At 35.8% G+C, this 16,196-nt stretch overlaps 1 protein-coding gene and 1 long non-coding RNA gene across 7 annotated transcripts in view; one reads left to right on the top strand and one right to left on the bottom strand.

Annotated features, from left to right (window-relative positions):
* The window catches only part of DPH6 (diphthamine biosynthesis 6), a 197,082-nt gene that overhangs the window by 128,688 nt on the left and 52,198 nt on the right, over positions 1-16,196 (top strand). For all 5 annotated transcript variants that reach the window (XM_039378310.1, XM_039378311.1, XM_027736479.2 and 2 more), the window contains one exon: positions 6,080-6,322. In XM_039378310.1, coding sequence (XP_039234244.1) covers positions 6,080-6,322 — 243 coding nt within the window. The remainder of the gene's footprint in view (positions 1-6,079; positions 6,323-16,196) is intronic.
* The window catches only part of LOC120322594, a 34,938-nt gene continuing 19,527 nt past the window's right edge, over positions 786-16,196 (bottom strand). Inside the window, exons 3-4 of one of the 2 annotated variants that reach the window (XR_005562390.1) lie at positions 8,720-8,882; positions 786-833 (exon numbers count right to left, since the gene is read on the bottom strand). This is a non-coding gene — a long non-coding RNA (uncharacterized LOC120322594). Of the gene's footprint in view, positions 834-8,537; positions 8,883-16,196 lie in introns of those variants that run through there. The other variant, XR_005562389.1, reaches the window with a different exon arrangement.

The raw sequence follows: 16,196 nt of genomic DNA, 5'->3' as shown, positions 1-16,196 counted from the left end.
CATGAGAGGAATGGTAGGCTTTGTAAAAGGTGACAGATTAATAGTCATGAAGACTAGAATTCCACTGTCCCAAGGAGGAAATGCATCAAAGATTAATACTCTTGTTATCTTGCTCATTTTAAAGTAGGGAGACTGCTCTTTTTCTATTTAGGAAAAAGCACCCATCAGGATGGGGAGAACAGTTTATCCTCTATGACAATTAAGTCTTCGAGCTGTGTACTGTAATTTTCCATAAAGGAAAAATATGTACGCTCTGTACTAGTGCAGGACATTGGCCAAAATATGCACATTAAGTAAACAATATTTATACCTCCGTTTTATTTGTTTCCTCTCTCTCTATTAAAGATTCCAAGTTGACCAAATCAAGACTCCTGGAGAAGATTTCAGACTATCTGTCATGCCCACGTGGATGTTTTAGATGGGGAGCCTTTTTCACCCACTTTATTGGAACCTGCATTTATTTTTGGTTTATGTCTTATACTCCATTGGAATATGAATGACAGGTTTTGAGATGGATTGTTTTTTTTAAATTTCAGTTTCTGAATCTTTGTCTTTTGTAGATCAGAAGCATGTGGGGTTTATTTCTGTCAGTCATAGAGCAGAATAAAATTGATTTGGCATTGATCAAGATTTAAATATAACCAACATATATGCCCAAAATACGTACGCAAATATTACAGTTTTCTGTGATAGAATGTAACAGTTTTTAAAAGATTATTTTCAAGCTGAAACTTTGATCTTACCTTCTCTTAGTCTTTTTGACCGGATTATCCTCTCAAGTCTGTGCATATAGCATTTTGTTAAACTTCAGGGTACTAGAGATCTTCAGGAATCTATTAAAAGAGATTGCCTGCTGTAAATCCAGCACAGTCAAAAGGCTCAATCTGAATTATTTGATTTTTAGAGGATTGCAGAGGTGTTTACAATTGGGTAGTATAGAGTATGAATAGATGGTAATCATTATGTTGATTCAGTATTCATAACAATATTGTAGCTTCTTTAGATGCACTGTTGAGTTGTAGTGTTTTTAAAGAATTGCCAGGTTTTGTGCTGCTCAGTGTCTGCATGACATGATACTTCTCTTTGGTATAATTTAAATTAGGAAATGCACAAAAGTTTTAGGTGTGTTGATAGCATTATGACACTGTGTGCCTTGTCAAATATGACTTTGTGGCACGATGTATCTCAGTTTTCCTAAACGGCAGACTAAAAAAAAAAAAAAAAAAAGAAACTAATTTAGCATCTCTGAAATTGCAGTACTTTGTGAAAAATTTTGTGAATTTTCAACCTGCAAATATATAAGTTCAAAGAGAAAAAATTAAATCATCCTTTGATAAAATAAACTGTAATAGTAAAGAGCAATTCAAAAAGATGAGTGTTTTGTAGTCTCGTATCATAGGTGATCAAATACATTTTGAAGCATCCATCCCAAAATGACAATTAGCAAAATGCAGACACAGCATTTGAAAATTGAATTATAAATCTCTGAAAACTGTGGCAATGTTACAGCTATTTCAGTAAAATAGTAATAATATGCTATTGATTACACTTTTTAACCTAACCAGGAAAAAATATTATTTTATGGAAAGGGAAGTCCTGAAGTTTTGAGTATGATGTGCAAACACTTGACTAAGTTATACGTGGATTCTTAAAAATGTCAATTTTTTTTTTAGTCACAGTAACTTTTTTTACTACTATTTTTCATTTAGGAATATATCCTTCATCTTTTAGGTGCTGGTAACTGCACATTTTTTCTCAAAAGAAAGACTGTACCAAATTAAACTATGTGTTATCAACTCAATCCTAGAATTTTTAGACTACAAATTTGCAACAGTTCAAGAAAAACATGTGTATTATATTGAAGATTGCGGTATATTAGAACCATGTTAGTCAGATACAATTTGTGTTCATAGTATGAACTCAAAGCTTTTCAATTACTGTTGTCTAAACGATGCCTTTAAAACCTTATTCATATTAGGCAGTTGAATAAAAGATTTCACATTGCAAAAAGCAATTTTGCTGTCATTATCTAAAATAAGAGGGCCCTAGGAAGAAAGGATTATCATATATTAAATAAAAAGTTCACCACCTTGCAGCTTTAATCCCTTTAGAAAAGATTATTTCTATCTAACTTAATCAGCCAGAGGTCTTTATTGCCTGGAGTATTAATTGATTTAGGTCTTCATTAAGGTCAGAGGTACCCGTGGCTGACCAGAGGCAGCCTATTAGCGTGTTGTCAATTCTGCTGCTTTACACTGACTGAACCTAATGGTGATTGTGTCACTGTTAGGTCAGGGGGTCGCTGAACCTTTTGTGCACCCTGACCTGTTAAAGGGCAGCAGTCACTCAGTCACCAAACTGCATTCATAGCAAAGATTTGGCTGATTGTATGTTGACTCTATCCTTTTCAAGGAACATGAATTTGTTCATGTGGTGCAACTATTAGCATTCACCTAAATATCTGTGAGTGAACACTTTTGATCCTTCTGTTAGAAGTTCCCTGACATTTTTATATTATGTCAGTCAATCACTAGCAAGTTTAGTAATACGAGCTGGAAAAGTTTCATAAACTTTCCATAGTTACTCTTATCCTTTAATTAAAAAAAGGAACAACTCAGTGCATATCTATAGGTATCCTATTACTTCTGTGTCTTTATAGGCTATAATAATAGCAGTGTTCTCTTGCTAATTAGCAGCTTAACATAATCCTTATGTTCAGTTAAGTCTGTTTTTCTCATTGTTTCTTTTCCTGATTTATATTTTGTGGGAGATATGTTGTGTCCTTTTGGTAACTTACAATACTGTTAATAACTTTTTCATTCACAGTTCAAAGTGGCACCAAGTGTTATTCTGACTTTTCCTTTCCATGATACTATAGATGCTTTCGTTCTGCTTTCCCAGTATGTGAAAGCAGCTTTAAAAAAAGAAAAAAAATTGTTATACTGGCTTCCATCTGTGTTAGTTGTGATCTAGCTCTATATTATCCCTGCAACACAGCTACACTATAACAAGTAGTAGTAATTCTCAACAAGATAGTAGCTTTCTATGAGAGCATGGATTGCATCCTCTGAGGTTCTGATTGTCCACTGAACTCCCTTCATTATGCTAACTCAGTTGTGCTGACTGAGCAAAACAGATGTTAAATATTATGTTAACTTATTAGGACTCGCCTTTCATTTAATTTGCAGTGATACAAATTAAAATAAAAAGGGAAGAAATGTGGAATCAGGTGAGGTCCCCTTTATAACCTGCTTACTTCTGTGGAGTTTTATGGGAAATAAATTGGTACAAGGGACCATCTCAGCAGTATGAAGTTTTGTTTTGGGTTGGGTTTTTTGCTTGTTTATTTGTTTTTGTTTACCGAGTCTTTAATGAAATTTTAGCATTGGAAATATGTGTATAGTCTGCAGTGAAAATCAAATTACCAGTGAGACATCCACGGTATAAATACAGATCCTTTAAGGATCAATACAGATCTTTTTTATTGTAAGTTTTTTTCTATGCTGAGTTTACTGAATATGCAAGTTCTCTAGACTTGATACACCGTGAATCTATAGCCTGAAAGATCTTCTGTTATCCTCGTAAATGTTCCAAAAAGATAAACTGTTGCAAGGTTCTAGCAGGGTTTTGCAGAACACTTTCACAACACAAGGACTGACACCATACATTGTGACAGCTCCTCTTGTAAGATTTCAGTGCTGTGAACAAGATAGTATGATGACTTCCCTATTTTAAATGCTTTTTACTCTGCTAACAATTTTCTGTATAATGCTTCAAACATTCCAAAGATGACCTCTTGAAATCTGCTAAAGTGGTGTTTGTACTGGTTTGCTGCTTTGTCCCTGGTGATTATTTATGCTTGCTTTTTCTGACCGAGTCACTGGGAAAGAGAAGAGGGATGTCACTCCTCCTTCCCTTATCCTAAATTATGTCCCACTGAAATACAGTTCCTGCAAATCTGTGGCCGTTTATTGACCCTTTTCCCCTTGTGTCCACCCTTTCATAACATGGTGGCTTGTTAGGACCACTGCTTTTCTGTTAATTGCATCTTAAGATACAAACAAGTATGTTAGGAATAGAGGGATTTTTTCAATTGATTTTTAAAGAACTCTGCAAAATTCCCACTGAATCTGAGCCAAAAGTGGTGCCAATTTTGCTCAAATCCTTCAGAGATTTTCTTATGACCTTGCTTATGACCAGTGGGACTAATTGTATCAGAACTGTCCAGGATACTTTCAGAAAGTGCTATCTTGGTCTGTATTTCAAAACACTGACAGATATTTTATCGTTAATTAGTATTCATATTATGTCTCAAACAATCTGTTCAAGAATAGGGGAAGTGAACTGGTTGAACAGCTCTTCTGTCTACCTAATAATTAACATGGGCGATGCATGGAAAACCAGCAGCTCAACAGGGGAAGAAAAGGAAGAAATACTGCCAATGTGATTTTTTTTCAGTAGAAGTATAAACTACCTGCATTGGAGTTTTTGACTAATGCATGAATTTCACTTTGCAGAGGTGAAAATGAATGGTTTGCTTTAAAAACAAACCTGTGCCCCTCTGAATCATATCTTCCTGAATTTGTTTCTCATCTTGTCAGTATGCCACTTGGTAGCTGGCTGGACTCCCTTGTTCAGTGGCATGTATTTCAAAATAGCACTGAAAAAAAAATAAATTGTTCCTGTAAATCAAAATATTGCTTGCATATTTTTTTCCAAATTCAGGATTATACATAGCATTATCAAACAATATTTCAGATATTTTAAACAATTTAAATAGTTGATGGGTGTCAGTTGATATGTTATGTTTCCTCTCTACCTCCTCCCCCTCTTCAGCTGCTAATCATAGAGCTTGTATGCCAAATTGTATAAGATACTCTTCCAATAGTTACATGTGTGAGTCTTTTGTGAGACACAGACAGTTATGAGGACAGATTTGGAGTTGCATATGGGTCTGTCACATGGTTTGATTGCCATTGCCTAGGACACAGATTTCTTTTTTAATTATTCGTAATTCTGAGGAATTTTTACATTTGATACAGCAAGTTCTGCAAAATTCTTCCAAAGATTTCTTGCACAGTCCATTTTCCCTCTCTTTACTCCTACCAAAATTCTTGCTGTGCTGACTTCAAAGCTGCTTACGCCCACCTTACTTCCCACTTCTATACTTAGTTTTCTTTTGATAGTGAATAAAATTTACTGTTTCACTCATTAGGAGAGACACAGACTTCCTAGAGAAGTGCAGCATAAGACGATGAAAAGTTTGATATTTACATTAAGATTTTATAATAAATCTTGGAGATGTCTGAAGAGTAAAAATAAATGTTTCCTTTGCTGGCTGCTGTTAGAAAAGTAGGTCTTCAGAGTGTTGCTGGGAAGATTTTGGAAAATCAGCCCAAAGTAACTGCATTGCAGCTCAACTTAAAATATATATTGATGGCATATCTGGCCACCCATTTAATTCCATTTTCAAAAGGTGACCCATCTCTTTGTTCAAGTAGCATTCTTCTACTTTTATTTTCAATCTGCAATTTCCTTTTACCTTCTGGTGGAATATCATCACTTTTTTTCATACATAGTCTTTTAGGTGTTCTGCAAGTATATTTTTGTAATATTTTTTAATTAGTTTACTTAAGGTGTTACAGATATGTACTGATACTTTCTTATACAGTTTTACATAAAACAAAGCTTAAGACATAGATGTTTAAGTAAATAGCATTGAACCAAATATAATGTGCATCATGACTCAAAAAAAGAAAGCAAGAACCTGTTTAACTATGTTGGGGCATCAGTGTGATCCAGCAGCTGTAAAAGTCCATAGCATCAGATGTTATTGTTTTGAGCTGACACATACATTCATGTATTAACTGTTAGGTTGCCGTTTATTGCAGTGCTGTGTTTCTATATTGTAGTTAAATCCCTATAAAATTATATTTAGACTGGCATGTTTGTTCCATTTGTGACAAATGATGGCAAAGAACAGTACTATTGAAAGAAACTACCTTGAAAATAGAAATGTGCTTCCCTTGTCTTCTACAAACTCTTAGAATCTTATTTACTTATTTTTATTCTCTTCTAGGTTGGAGACGTTCTCTACTGTGCTGGACAGATTGCTCTAGTACCTTGTACGATGCAGCTTGTTAGTGGAGGCATACGGACAGAGGCTATAGTTTCCCTCCGTCATGTTGAGCGAGTTCTTCAAGCTATGAGCCAGAAGACTGCTCTCCACCACGTCATCACAGCCAGCTGCTATGTAACTGACAGCAAGCACATTCCTATTGCTCACTCTCTATGGCAGAAGAAATTAAGAGAATGTAAAAAGGTAGCTGTGATATCCATTTTCTTCTTTCTGGGTTGTCTTTTTTTTCCCTTTAAGTCCTGTAGTAATATCAGAATTTTCTCAGTACATTTCAGAGAGGTTCAAGTAAAGCTGATACAATATGGTTTGATTGATCTGTTATGTTCTGGCTTATAAATGGTTGAGCACAATTGAGAAAGGAAATTGCATAATAGAAAGTTATATTCACCACTAACTTTGTCTTAATTCCCCAAAGCACTGTGTTAAAGGACTCTTAAAGAACAGTCAATTTCTCTAACAAAAATGTGAACAATACCTCATTTGAATTACTTCTACTCATATATTTTTGCATAATAAGAACTGGGCATTTTACTTCAACTTTTTATGAGTGAGGTTTTTTCCCCCACTCTTTCTTACAAACCCTATTGTCATGACAACTGAGATTAACAATTTGCTGCTCATTATTGCTTTATATTCAGTTGGACTTTTTAAGACCAGATCAGGACATGCTTGTCTATTGGTTAACTCTAGTTTAACAATTTAATAATTTACACAGTGATTGATAATGATAGCATAATAATTTCTGTTATTTTTGTGCCACTTTCTTAAATAGCCATGGAACTCCCTCTCAGTATTAAAAGGTAGTGGCCACAAATCTTGTAAAAAAACGTAACTTCTCCACAAATGCATGAAAATGAGAATAGTAACTACATAATTGCTGTATAATTTAATATAACCTAATTATTATGTTTTCTCAAGGAAACACATGGCTTAGAAGCATAGAATATGTTAATATTACCATAGAAGAAGGAAAAAAGGCACCTGAAACTTTCCTTTTATTTGCCTTTACTTTTGTTCTCTGCACTAGGCACTTGTCTTTCTGAGTAAAGATGTAGACTTCACTTAGATTTTTACACATTCCAACTTCATTTACTAATAAAGGACCCTCTTAAATAGTGTTTATTTCTCCTCCAAGACCAGATTCAGTTTTTTAAGTTCAGTTCTGTTTCTTGCACTGTGACTGGTTAGTAACATGTACCATGACCATGAAGCCTGCCTGCTTTCTGATTTATAATATGTATGACTGGAGGATAGATTGGTGATGTTTGCCAGTCCTTTGAAACTATTCCTTTTCCCAGATAGAAGCTTTTGGGTCCTCCGTAGTTATTATACTTACCAGCTACTTTTATCAAGTCTTTTTTTTCTTCCACTTACTGATATGACTAGGCAGTACATTCTTTTTTTTTCTTTTTTTTTAACTACATGAAAAATACTGATGAGGTTGTTTACTTTTGTGCTATTACTAGTATCTATTCCATGTAACTTTTTGATTGTTCAAGCCATAGCTTAAAAAATGGATTGTTGCCTACATGTACTCCTGTGAAGAGATAACTGCCTGACTGTTTCCGGGAATCTTTAACAAAAACATCCTGCAATCAGACATCAGGCAATACAGGAGGATGTTCATCAGTCTTATACTATGCTTATCAGATCATAATTCATTATTGACGGTATCAGAAAGAAAAAAATATATTAGCAGATAGAGTAATGTCTGTCACAACACAATCAAAAAATGCTTTGGAAAAAACTAAATACAAAAGGGAATGAGATGTTATTAGCAGCTGGATGTTCCAGTTTCTCTATAATTTTGGCAATAGGAGGTTCAGACAGAGGAATTGAATTTTTCCTCAGGATACATGTGTTTTTTGATTAGTAAGGGTTTGTGTACACAGTAAGGCACAGTAAAACACTTCTGTTCCAAGGAATCAGAGAGAGGAATTATCTTGCTCTGAAAATACAGTTGTCCTGTTGATGGAAATAGAAGTTTTCTATTGGAAAATGATAAATTGTACAACAGCTGTATTTCTGCCTCAATGATACCATGGAATCAGTGAAAACAGGTAATGTAGTTTTTACTTAGAAGCAGCCTTCTGGATTCTGTAAGATACTGCCTTTCTGTGTGTCTGAAGTCATATCCCTTACCTGTGTGGTTTTGTTTATATTTTGGTATCCTGGTGCTACTATAGACAGTTCTGTTGGATAGTATGACATGAAATAATGGTCTGTTTTCTTCGAGTAAACTAAATCAGCCAAACCAGAAGTATTTTATTATTCTTGAAGTGTATTTCAAGCAGTGGTCAAAGGCCTGAACCAGTAGCAACCTACAGATTACTTAATAAGAACAAATGGTGTCTCAGTTGAAATTGTTCCACTTCTGTCACCCATGAAAAAAGGGGGTTTGTTTATGCAAATAAAACAGTTCAACTCAGGGCTCATCTTTATTAAGCTATACATCATAAACCATAGAACTAAGTATGTTTTAAATACAGGGTTTAGACTCTACATTTCTTTTGTTGAATATTCTGTATTTAGTAGCAAAGAGATGGTATGTTAAGATTGAGATAATTATATTTTACTTACTGACTAAATCATATGCATCAGAACTGCCAAAGGTGTTTTTCTTTAGAGCACAAAAAATTATTAGCGTTCTGTCATAATAGTGATGCCTGGTAAATATCTTCTACATAAATGATACTGCTCAGCAACTTCAGTTGACTCCTTCGACGTGTTTGGTAGCAGTAGTCTGTAAAACATAAAAGGGATTATACAAATTGTTTAGGACACAAATAAATTGGACCCAACAGCACATAACATAAAGAGGAGTGTGAGAATTGTTCTCTGGATGTGTATATATAGCTCAAAAGATTTACTTCGAATAGCAGGATGTGGACACAAAGTTGATCAAAGCTTCATTAGCAAATTTGCAGCTCACACCAGGTTGCGGGAGGCATGTTGATCTGCTGGAAGGCAGGAGGGATCTTCAGAGGGAGCTGGACAGACTGGAGAGTTGGGCTGATTCCAAGGGGATGAGATTCAACAAGGCCAAGTGCCGGGTCCTGCACTTTGGCCACAACAACCCCCTGCAGCACTACAGTGGGCACAGAGGGGCTGGAGAGCAGCCAGGCACAAAGGGACCTGGGAGTTTGGATTGACAGGAAGCTGAACATGATCCAGCAGTGTGCCCAGGTGGCCAAGAAGGCCAATGGCATCCTGGCCTGGATCAGGAACAGTGTGGCAGCAGGACCAGGGAAGTGATTCTTCCCCTGTACTCAGCACTGGTGAGGCCACACCTGGAGTGCTGTGTCCAGTTCTGGGCCCCTCAGTTCAGGAAGGATATTGAGGTGCTGGAGCAGGTCCAGAGAAGAGCAACAAGGCTGGTGAAGGGACTCAAGCACAGGTCCTATGAGGAGAGGCTGAGGGAGCTGGGGTTGTTTAGCCTGGAGAAGAGGAGGCTCAGGGGAGACCTCATCACTCTCTATAGCTACCTGAAAGGAGGTTGTAGCCAGGTGGGCATCAATCTCTTCTCCCAGGCAACTATCAGTAGGACAAGAGGGCATGGTCTTAAGCTGTGTCAGGGGAGGTTTAGGTTGAATATTAGGAAAAGGTTTTTTACAGAGAGAATAATCAGACATTGGAATGGGCTGCCCAGGGAGGTGGTGGATTCACTGTCCCTGGAGGTTTTTAAGAAGAGACTGGATTTGGCTCTTAGTGCCATGGTCTAGTAACCACGGTGGTGTTGGATCAAGGCTTGGACTTGATGACCTCAGAGGTCTTTTCCAACCCGGTCGATTCTATGATTCTATTATTCATTTGAGATAAGGCCACAGGGTAGACACACTTAGCTGAACTTTGGAAGACTTCTTGTCATATTGATGGGGCCATTTGTCTTTTAGGAACTTCTTGAAGAGAAAGATAAATTATATTTAAATAAATTAAAATATTTTTAAAAATTAAATAAATGTATACTTCCAAATAGTCAAATTGTTTCCAGAGGAAACATATATTATTAACTAGAGAAGTGGGTCTAGTGAGCATCAAAGATGGGAGGGGATTGCAAGAGAGGGAGGAAACAGTAACTAAGCAATCTGGACCCCTTAGCAACTCTAACTTGTTTTAGTCACCCAGCCTCTGGTCTTTTCCTTATTCTAGCATCATTCCTTGCTTCTTAGACAGCTCCTTTCCACTGCTGTCATCCTGATTTCCCTTACTCCTAATGGCAGCTCAGTTCTGCGCTCCCAGCACAATTCCTGCAGTCTCACCCCTACAGTATAACCCCCTGAGCTTCCCTGAGCTCCAGTTACCCACAGTTATCAAGGGTTGTCTCCTTAGAGCTGGAATCCAGCCTGTCTCTCTCTCTTCTTCCTTCATATGTCCCTTTGAGTCTCAGTGTCATTAGAAAAGCAATTCAGGGTGACAGAGGAAAGTGAAATCTAGTGCAGGGATGTAAGGTTGCAGTAGAAAAATAAATAGCGGGGAGGAGAGGATAAGAAAGCAGCTTCATCAAGGGTTCAGTCAAAACAACAACCCAGAATTATTGGGCTAAAGAAAAGATATTTGGAACAACATTTTGAATGTACACAAGAGAGATTTCCTTTGTCAAGACAAAGGAAACTGAGATCTAGAGTGAGGGAGCCAAAGTAAGCATTTAATTCTGTAGATGGATAATGCTGAATTTTTGTTATTGGAGAAATTAAAATATAGTTAAGGTAAGTAGTGGTTAAAATCAAAAGAAAAAAACAGAGGCTGCAAAAAATAGCATTAAGACAGTTATACAAATGAATAATCAAACCCAAAACCTAGGAAGACTTATTGGAATTAGCAAATACTATTGCCAGCCATTGTCAGCTTCTCTCCACCCTATTTTTAATTTACATCCCTTCCACAATGTCTTGTGCTTGCCAGGCATACTTTATGATATTTTAACACTCTTGAGGAGATACATTTAGGAAGCTTCTCTAGCATACCTGGTCAGAAGTAGTAACAGTAGTGGTAGAACAACTTCTGCCTAAACCCATAGTTAGTATTTAGTTGTTTGGTTTGGTTTGGTTTTTTTGGTTTTTGGTTTGGTTTGGTTTTGTGTTTTGTTGGTGTTTTTTGTTTTGTTTTGTTTTGTTTTTTTTTAAGAAGAAAAAAACTTATAGCGTTGCTAAACTTTCTGGAAGAAAAACTGACAGTTTTCCAATTAAGTCTCATCTTGTGTTTTTCTTTACTTCACATCTTTTAATGACAGTGTCATGTAATATGATGATTTTATAAGTGGTTTTGCTAACTCATTCAACAGAGTAATCAATAGAAAAAATAAGCCAGATGGGTTGTAGTCCATTTGTATTGGGTGGGACAGATGGCACTATTGATAGATGGAAATATTCCAAATAATTATTGTATAATGATATAACAGTGACTATGCCTGCAAAATTTTATTAATTTATTTTGTGTGTGCACTTTATTCAGTAGGGGTTGAGTTGTACCATTTAGACAGTACTAACACTATATTTAGCTGGGAGCCGAGTCCACCCCTATCTTCTTTTTCCTCAACCTGTGGGCTTTCCATGCAGAACCATACCCTAGTATGTTGTTCAATTATTTCAAGGGGTGGACTGCACTTCTGCCTGTACAATAGACTCCCCTAGACCAACTGAGATGGGCAAGATCACAATTACATTTTTTTTCTACCTCTGAATACCTACGTTTTTGCTTTCTTTTGTTATCCTCACCAATACAAAGAAGAAACATGCCGTACTGTCTCAAGATTTCAGGCATTCCAGCTTGCTTAGCTGCTGTGGTTTATTTTTTTTACATCTTGCTAATCTCCAGCAAGATTTGGTATAGCTAGGTCAATAAAATACATAAATTCTGATAAACTGTGTAATAGATATTTGGGTTGTTGCTATTCAATTGTATATTCCATGAAAAAGTACTATGACTTCATTTTTTTCTGTGATTTAAGAGCACATCAACTTCATTGCTGAAAAATTTTGAGGCCACTTGCTGCTTTTGAAACACATTTGTTGATAAAACTGACTAAATGAAAAAAATTATTTTCAGTTCTATTTTGATTTGATGAAATATATGCAAAACTTGGAGGCAGATCTTCCAGAACTGTCTGAAATCTTATCTCTGATTTCCTTTTTATAAAAAGAAAAATTTATAGGGAAATATTCTACTACAATTAGTACACATTGTTTTGTTACCAACAGAAAGTTTAGAATTGTCTATATTTGTAAGTGAACCCAAAATATTGGTGAAGGGAGATTTTGAGATGGTGAAAACTATGTATTTGTTAAGCTTAGAAGACAGAGTTGCATGGAAAGATAATATTTAATGTAATTGCAAGATGTATTAGTAGCTCTAAGGCCATTAGCTTGTATCTTTGGCCTTAGCGAGTCATTTTATACATACTGTTTTTTCTTCAAATGATGATATTATAGATCAATTCCACTCTGAGCTATTTTATTAGAGAGCTGCCAATGTATTTTCCATCCTCATTAATGAAAACTTTACCAGGTGAAATACTTCCCATGCCGTGAAAAAATATGTCTTTTGACTTTTATAACACAGCTTGTATTTGGACGTTACTTGTCTGGTCCTCTCCCTCCAATACATTTCTGAGCAAATGTACTGCAAACTTTAAAAGTTCTGCAGCCTATCTTCTTCTGACAGAAGCTTGCTTTTTTTTTTTGTGGTAAGCTTTTTTATGGTAAGCATTCGGGATGAGTGGCTGTGATCCCATGATTGTTTCAAATCCAGCAAAGAGTGCTACAGTTGACTTTCATTCTGTCAGGAATGCCAGTCAGGTTGTTGACAATATGTGTCTTAATAGCGTGTAATGCAGAAGTGATGGAAAAAAGATTCGCAGTGTTTCATCTGATATATATTGTGAATGGGTTCCATGTTTATTTCAGCACTTGGGTAACTTGATGCCAAATTTAAAAATCTAAATTTAAACCTTTTGGGCCAGATTTACAAACTGTTTGTATGTCAAAAGATGTAAATGAGCCTGAGCTAGGATTTTTTTAAAATATCTAAGAGCAGTCATCTAGGGCACTGGGCCCATTCTAGGGAGCCCCTGTATTGTACCTCCTTTGACACTCCTGTAAATACCATTGATGCTACCCGGTGTCTTTCCACTTTGCCTATGAAATAATGCACAAGTCCCAAGTTATAAACAAGTTGAATCTTAAACCAGAATCTGTCTAATTACATGCAGTTGTTTTCTGAAGTAATTATTGTGTTTTCATGGCAGTCATTTAGAATGGCATCATGCATCTGTAACACAGCAGTCTGTGCATTGTTCAGACATTCCTGTACTATTTGAAGTTTACAGACTGTCATGAATTTAAATAAAATTCATGCATTCTCTGACACTTTATCTTAAGTAGAACAGAAGTAACTTATGCTCGAATAGAAGGAGTTGAAGATTTTTCTTGATGCAAAGGATTGGACAGAGGTTTAAGATCCTCTTTTACCTATAGAGGAAATCATCATAAAACTTAAAATGGCATATTAAAAAAAAACCAGGTTTCTCTGATAGGATATGTACTTTTTTCATCATGCTGAGCAGATGTTTCTAAGTCCATAATATTCAGGTACACTTTTTTGTCTATTTTATTATATGTATTGGTTAATATCTTTGTTTAATACAATTGTTAGATTTCCAAACAGTATTGTAAATTCTGTGTCCTGGAGGTAATAGTATAGGCAATATCAATTTAATTGGTCTCCTTCTTTTACAAGTTTCTTGAACAGAACAGTTAAAATATGAGTAGTAGAAATAACGAGCATTACAAAGGTAAAAATGACAGATTAGAACATTGCTACATTTACATTGCAGTAAAATCTCATGTAGGTTAATTAATATGATTTGTAGTATTATCAGAAGAAAACGAAATATTTTTGAAAATGGTTGCTGCCAACCAGTACCTATGCCTATCAAAAATTCAGTAGGAAGAAAATACATGTTTCTGTTTCCTTTTTTTTTGTCTCATCAAGTTTCTAACATCTATTTTGTTACTAGGTGTTATTTCAAATGTTCCACAGTTTGATATGTTAAACCAGGCTTCTTTTATGGCCCACCTTCAGAACACACAGTGCATTAAATTCCACAGTGGTAGTGGGTCTTTCATCTTGTGCCTAGTGTTTTTCATTCCCCCTGTGCTCAGATTAGGCAAAGTTTTTGTATTCATTTGAAGCAACTGTAGTGAGAATATTTAACACGGGTCAAATGCAGATAGTGGAACTCCAGAGGTCCTTGAAAATAGTCTGCCATTTGTCACTGGGCCACAATGGGAGGTGAAAGGGTTGCCACTTTAACTTTTTCTTAAAGGAAGACTATGATACTCTATTTGTAACGTAAGTGGAGCCTTAATGAATTTTAAAAAGGAGTGTAGTCAACAAAAAGAACAATGAACCAGTCTACATGATTTTAACTAAAGCCATTATTAGAAATTGAATATGTATGTGTATAAAAGTCATATGGTTGTATGATGCTCTAAACAGTATGCTAAATATAACTTGTAGAATTCAAAAAAAAATATGAACAATAGAAACTAAGAAAGGAGAGCATTTCTTGTGTGAACATTTATGTAGATAGATACAATCAAATCCTCAGCTGGCATAAGTCAGCATAACTCTCTGATTTCCACGAACTGATTTATACTAGCTTATTTGCCATTTACAGGTAATATATACATGCATTTGAATGTTGTTTTTCAGGTAGACACAGTGAAGAAATGCATGTCAAGTTATTCAGGGTGGTAAACAGCCTAGTTCATCCAGGCTGACTGATTTTCCCCTGCAGCAGTTCCCTTATAAGAATTCTTTGAGTGATTCTTCATCTCCTCCACTGAAAATATTAATTCTGTTTTGAGCCTGTCACTTTTCTGCTAAGCAAGAGTGGATATATGCTTCCATTGTTTGCTTAGGTCAGAACCTCTGATCAAAAGTCTAATGTGTGATGACTGTGAAAGGGTTTCAACCATGAAGTGAGTACCTGTTGTCAGTGCCTCATTATAGAGGGGAGAATGCTATTTTTGTTGAAAAATGATCAAGGTCTTACTTTCACTCGTGAAACTTCCCTATTAAACTGTAGTCCAAATTGCATGTAGGGACCTTTAAATTCCCACAATGAAGGATGGAATTTCAGGATAATCATCACCTTCAAAGTTTTTTTGTTCTCCTTTGGATGAGTTATCCTGCTGATCAGAACTGAAAGAAGAGCCATATTATCACCCCGGCCTACACAGATAGTTTTATTAACAACTGATCCTTCCTAAAACTGTAGCAGGTTAATAGCTTTCAGACATCACAAACACTCCTTCCAAGTCAGTGCTTCCAACAAGTAGTTTGATGTTCAGTACCAAGTAGCTATTCTAGATCTCTTTCTTTTCCGGGGAGGGTATTTTAACTTATCTCTTCAATGTAAGCTCCATAAAAATCAGAAAACTGAGATTTTAGAAACTGGTCCAACTTAATCAAACTTCAGTAGTGAGGGTCCTTCCCTTAAATCTGTGGGCAATATCCGCTTTGTCATGGTTATGCAGGACCTGGAAAAGTATTCCTGTTACAGGAAGGAAAATCAGCTACTGAATAGTGTATGAGGTCTTCCTGGGATGGTGTTAACTTTCTGCATAACAGCCCCTATGATGCATTTGCGTCTAACACACTAATGTTGCACAGTTTCAAGGCTTTCTGGTTTTCCCACTCAGCACATCCTTAATTCAGTTCAACTCTCTTTCCTAAGTGCTTATTTTTGACACTACACATGAAAAATAAAACCCTCAGAATGACAATCTGTGATCATATTTCATGTGGCAGACTTCATTTCCTTTCAATTTATGTTATTACCAATTTATGGCTTTGTTCCTTAAATAGTTATCTTATTTTTTTTCCCCACATTGTAGCTGGTATATTGAATGATGTATGTTTGAGAGGTATTTCAAGGATCTTAACTTCAGTCATTAACTGGTTATCTCTTGGCTCAGGAACTTTTAGTTTGTTGAGAGAAAGTTACTATTTTTTAAGCAAATAAAACATCTTTTCAGTATGTAATTATTTTCTT

Source organism: Pipra filicauda, unplaced genomic scaffold (assembly GCF_003945595.2).
Source record: "Pipra filicauda isolate LSUMZ 115617 unplaced genomic scaffold, ASM394559v2 scaffold134_size1991817_pilon, whole genome shotgun sequence".
Lineage (NCBI taxonomy): Eukaryota > Metazoa > Chordata > Aves > Passeriformes > Pipridae > Pipra > Pipra filicauda.
This window is presented reverse-complemented; position numbering and strand designations above follow the sequence as displayed.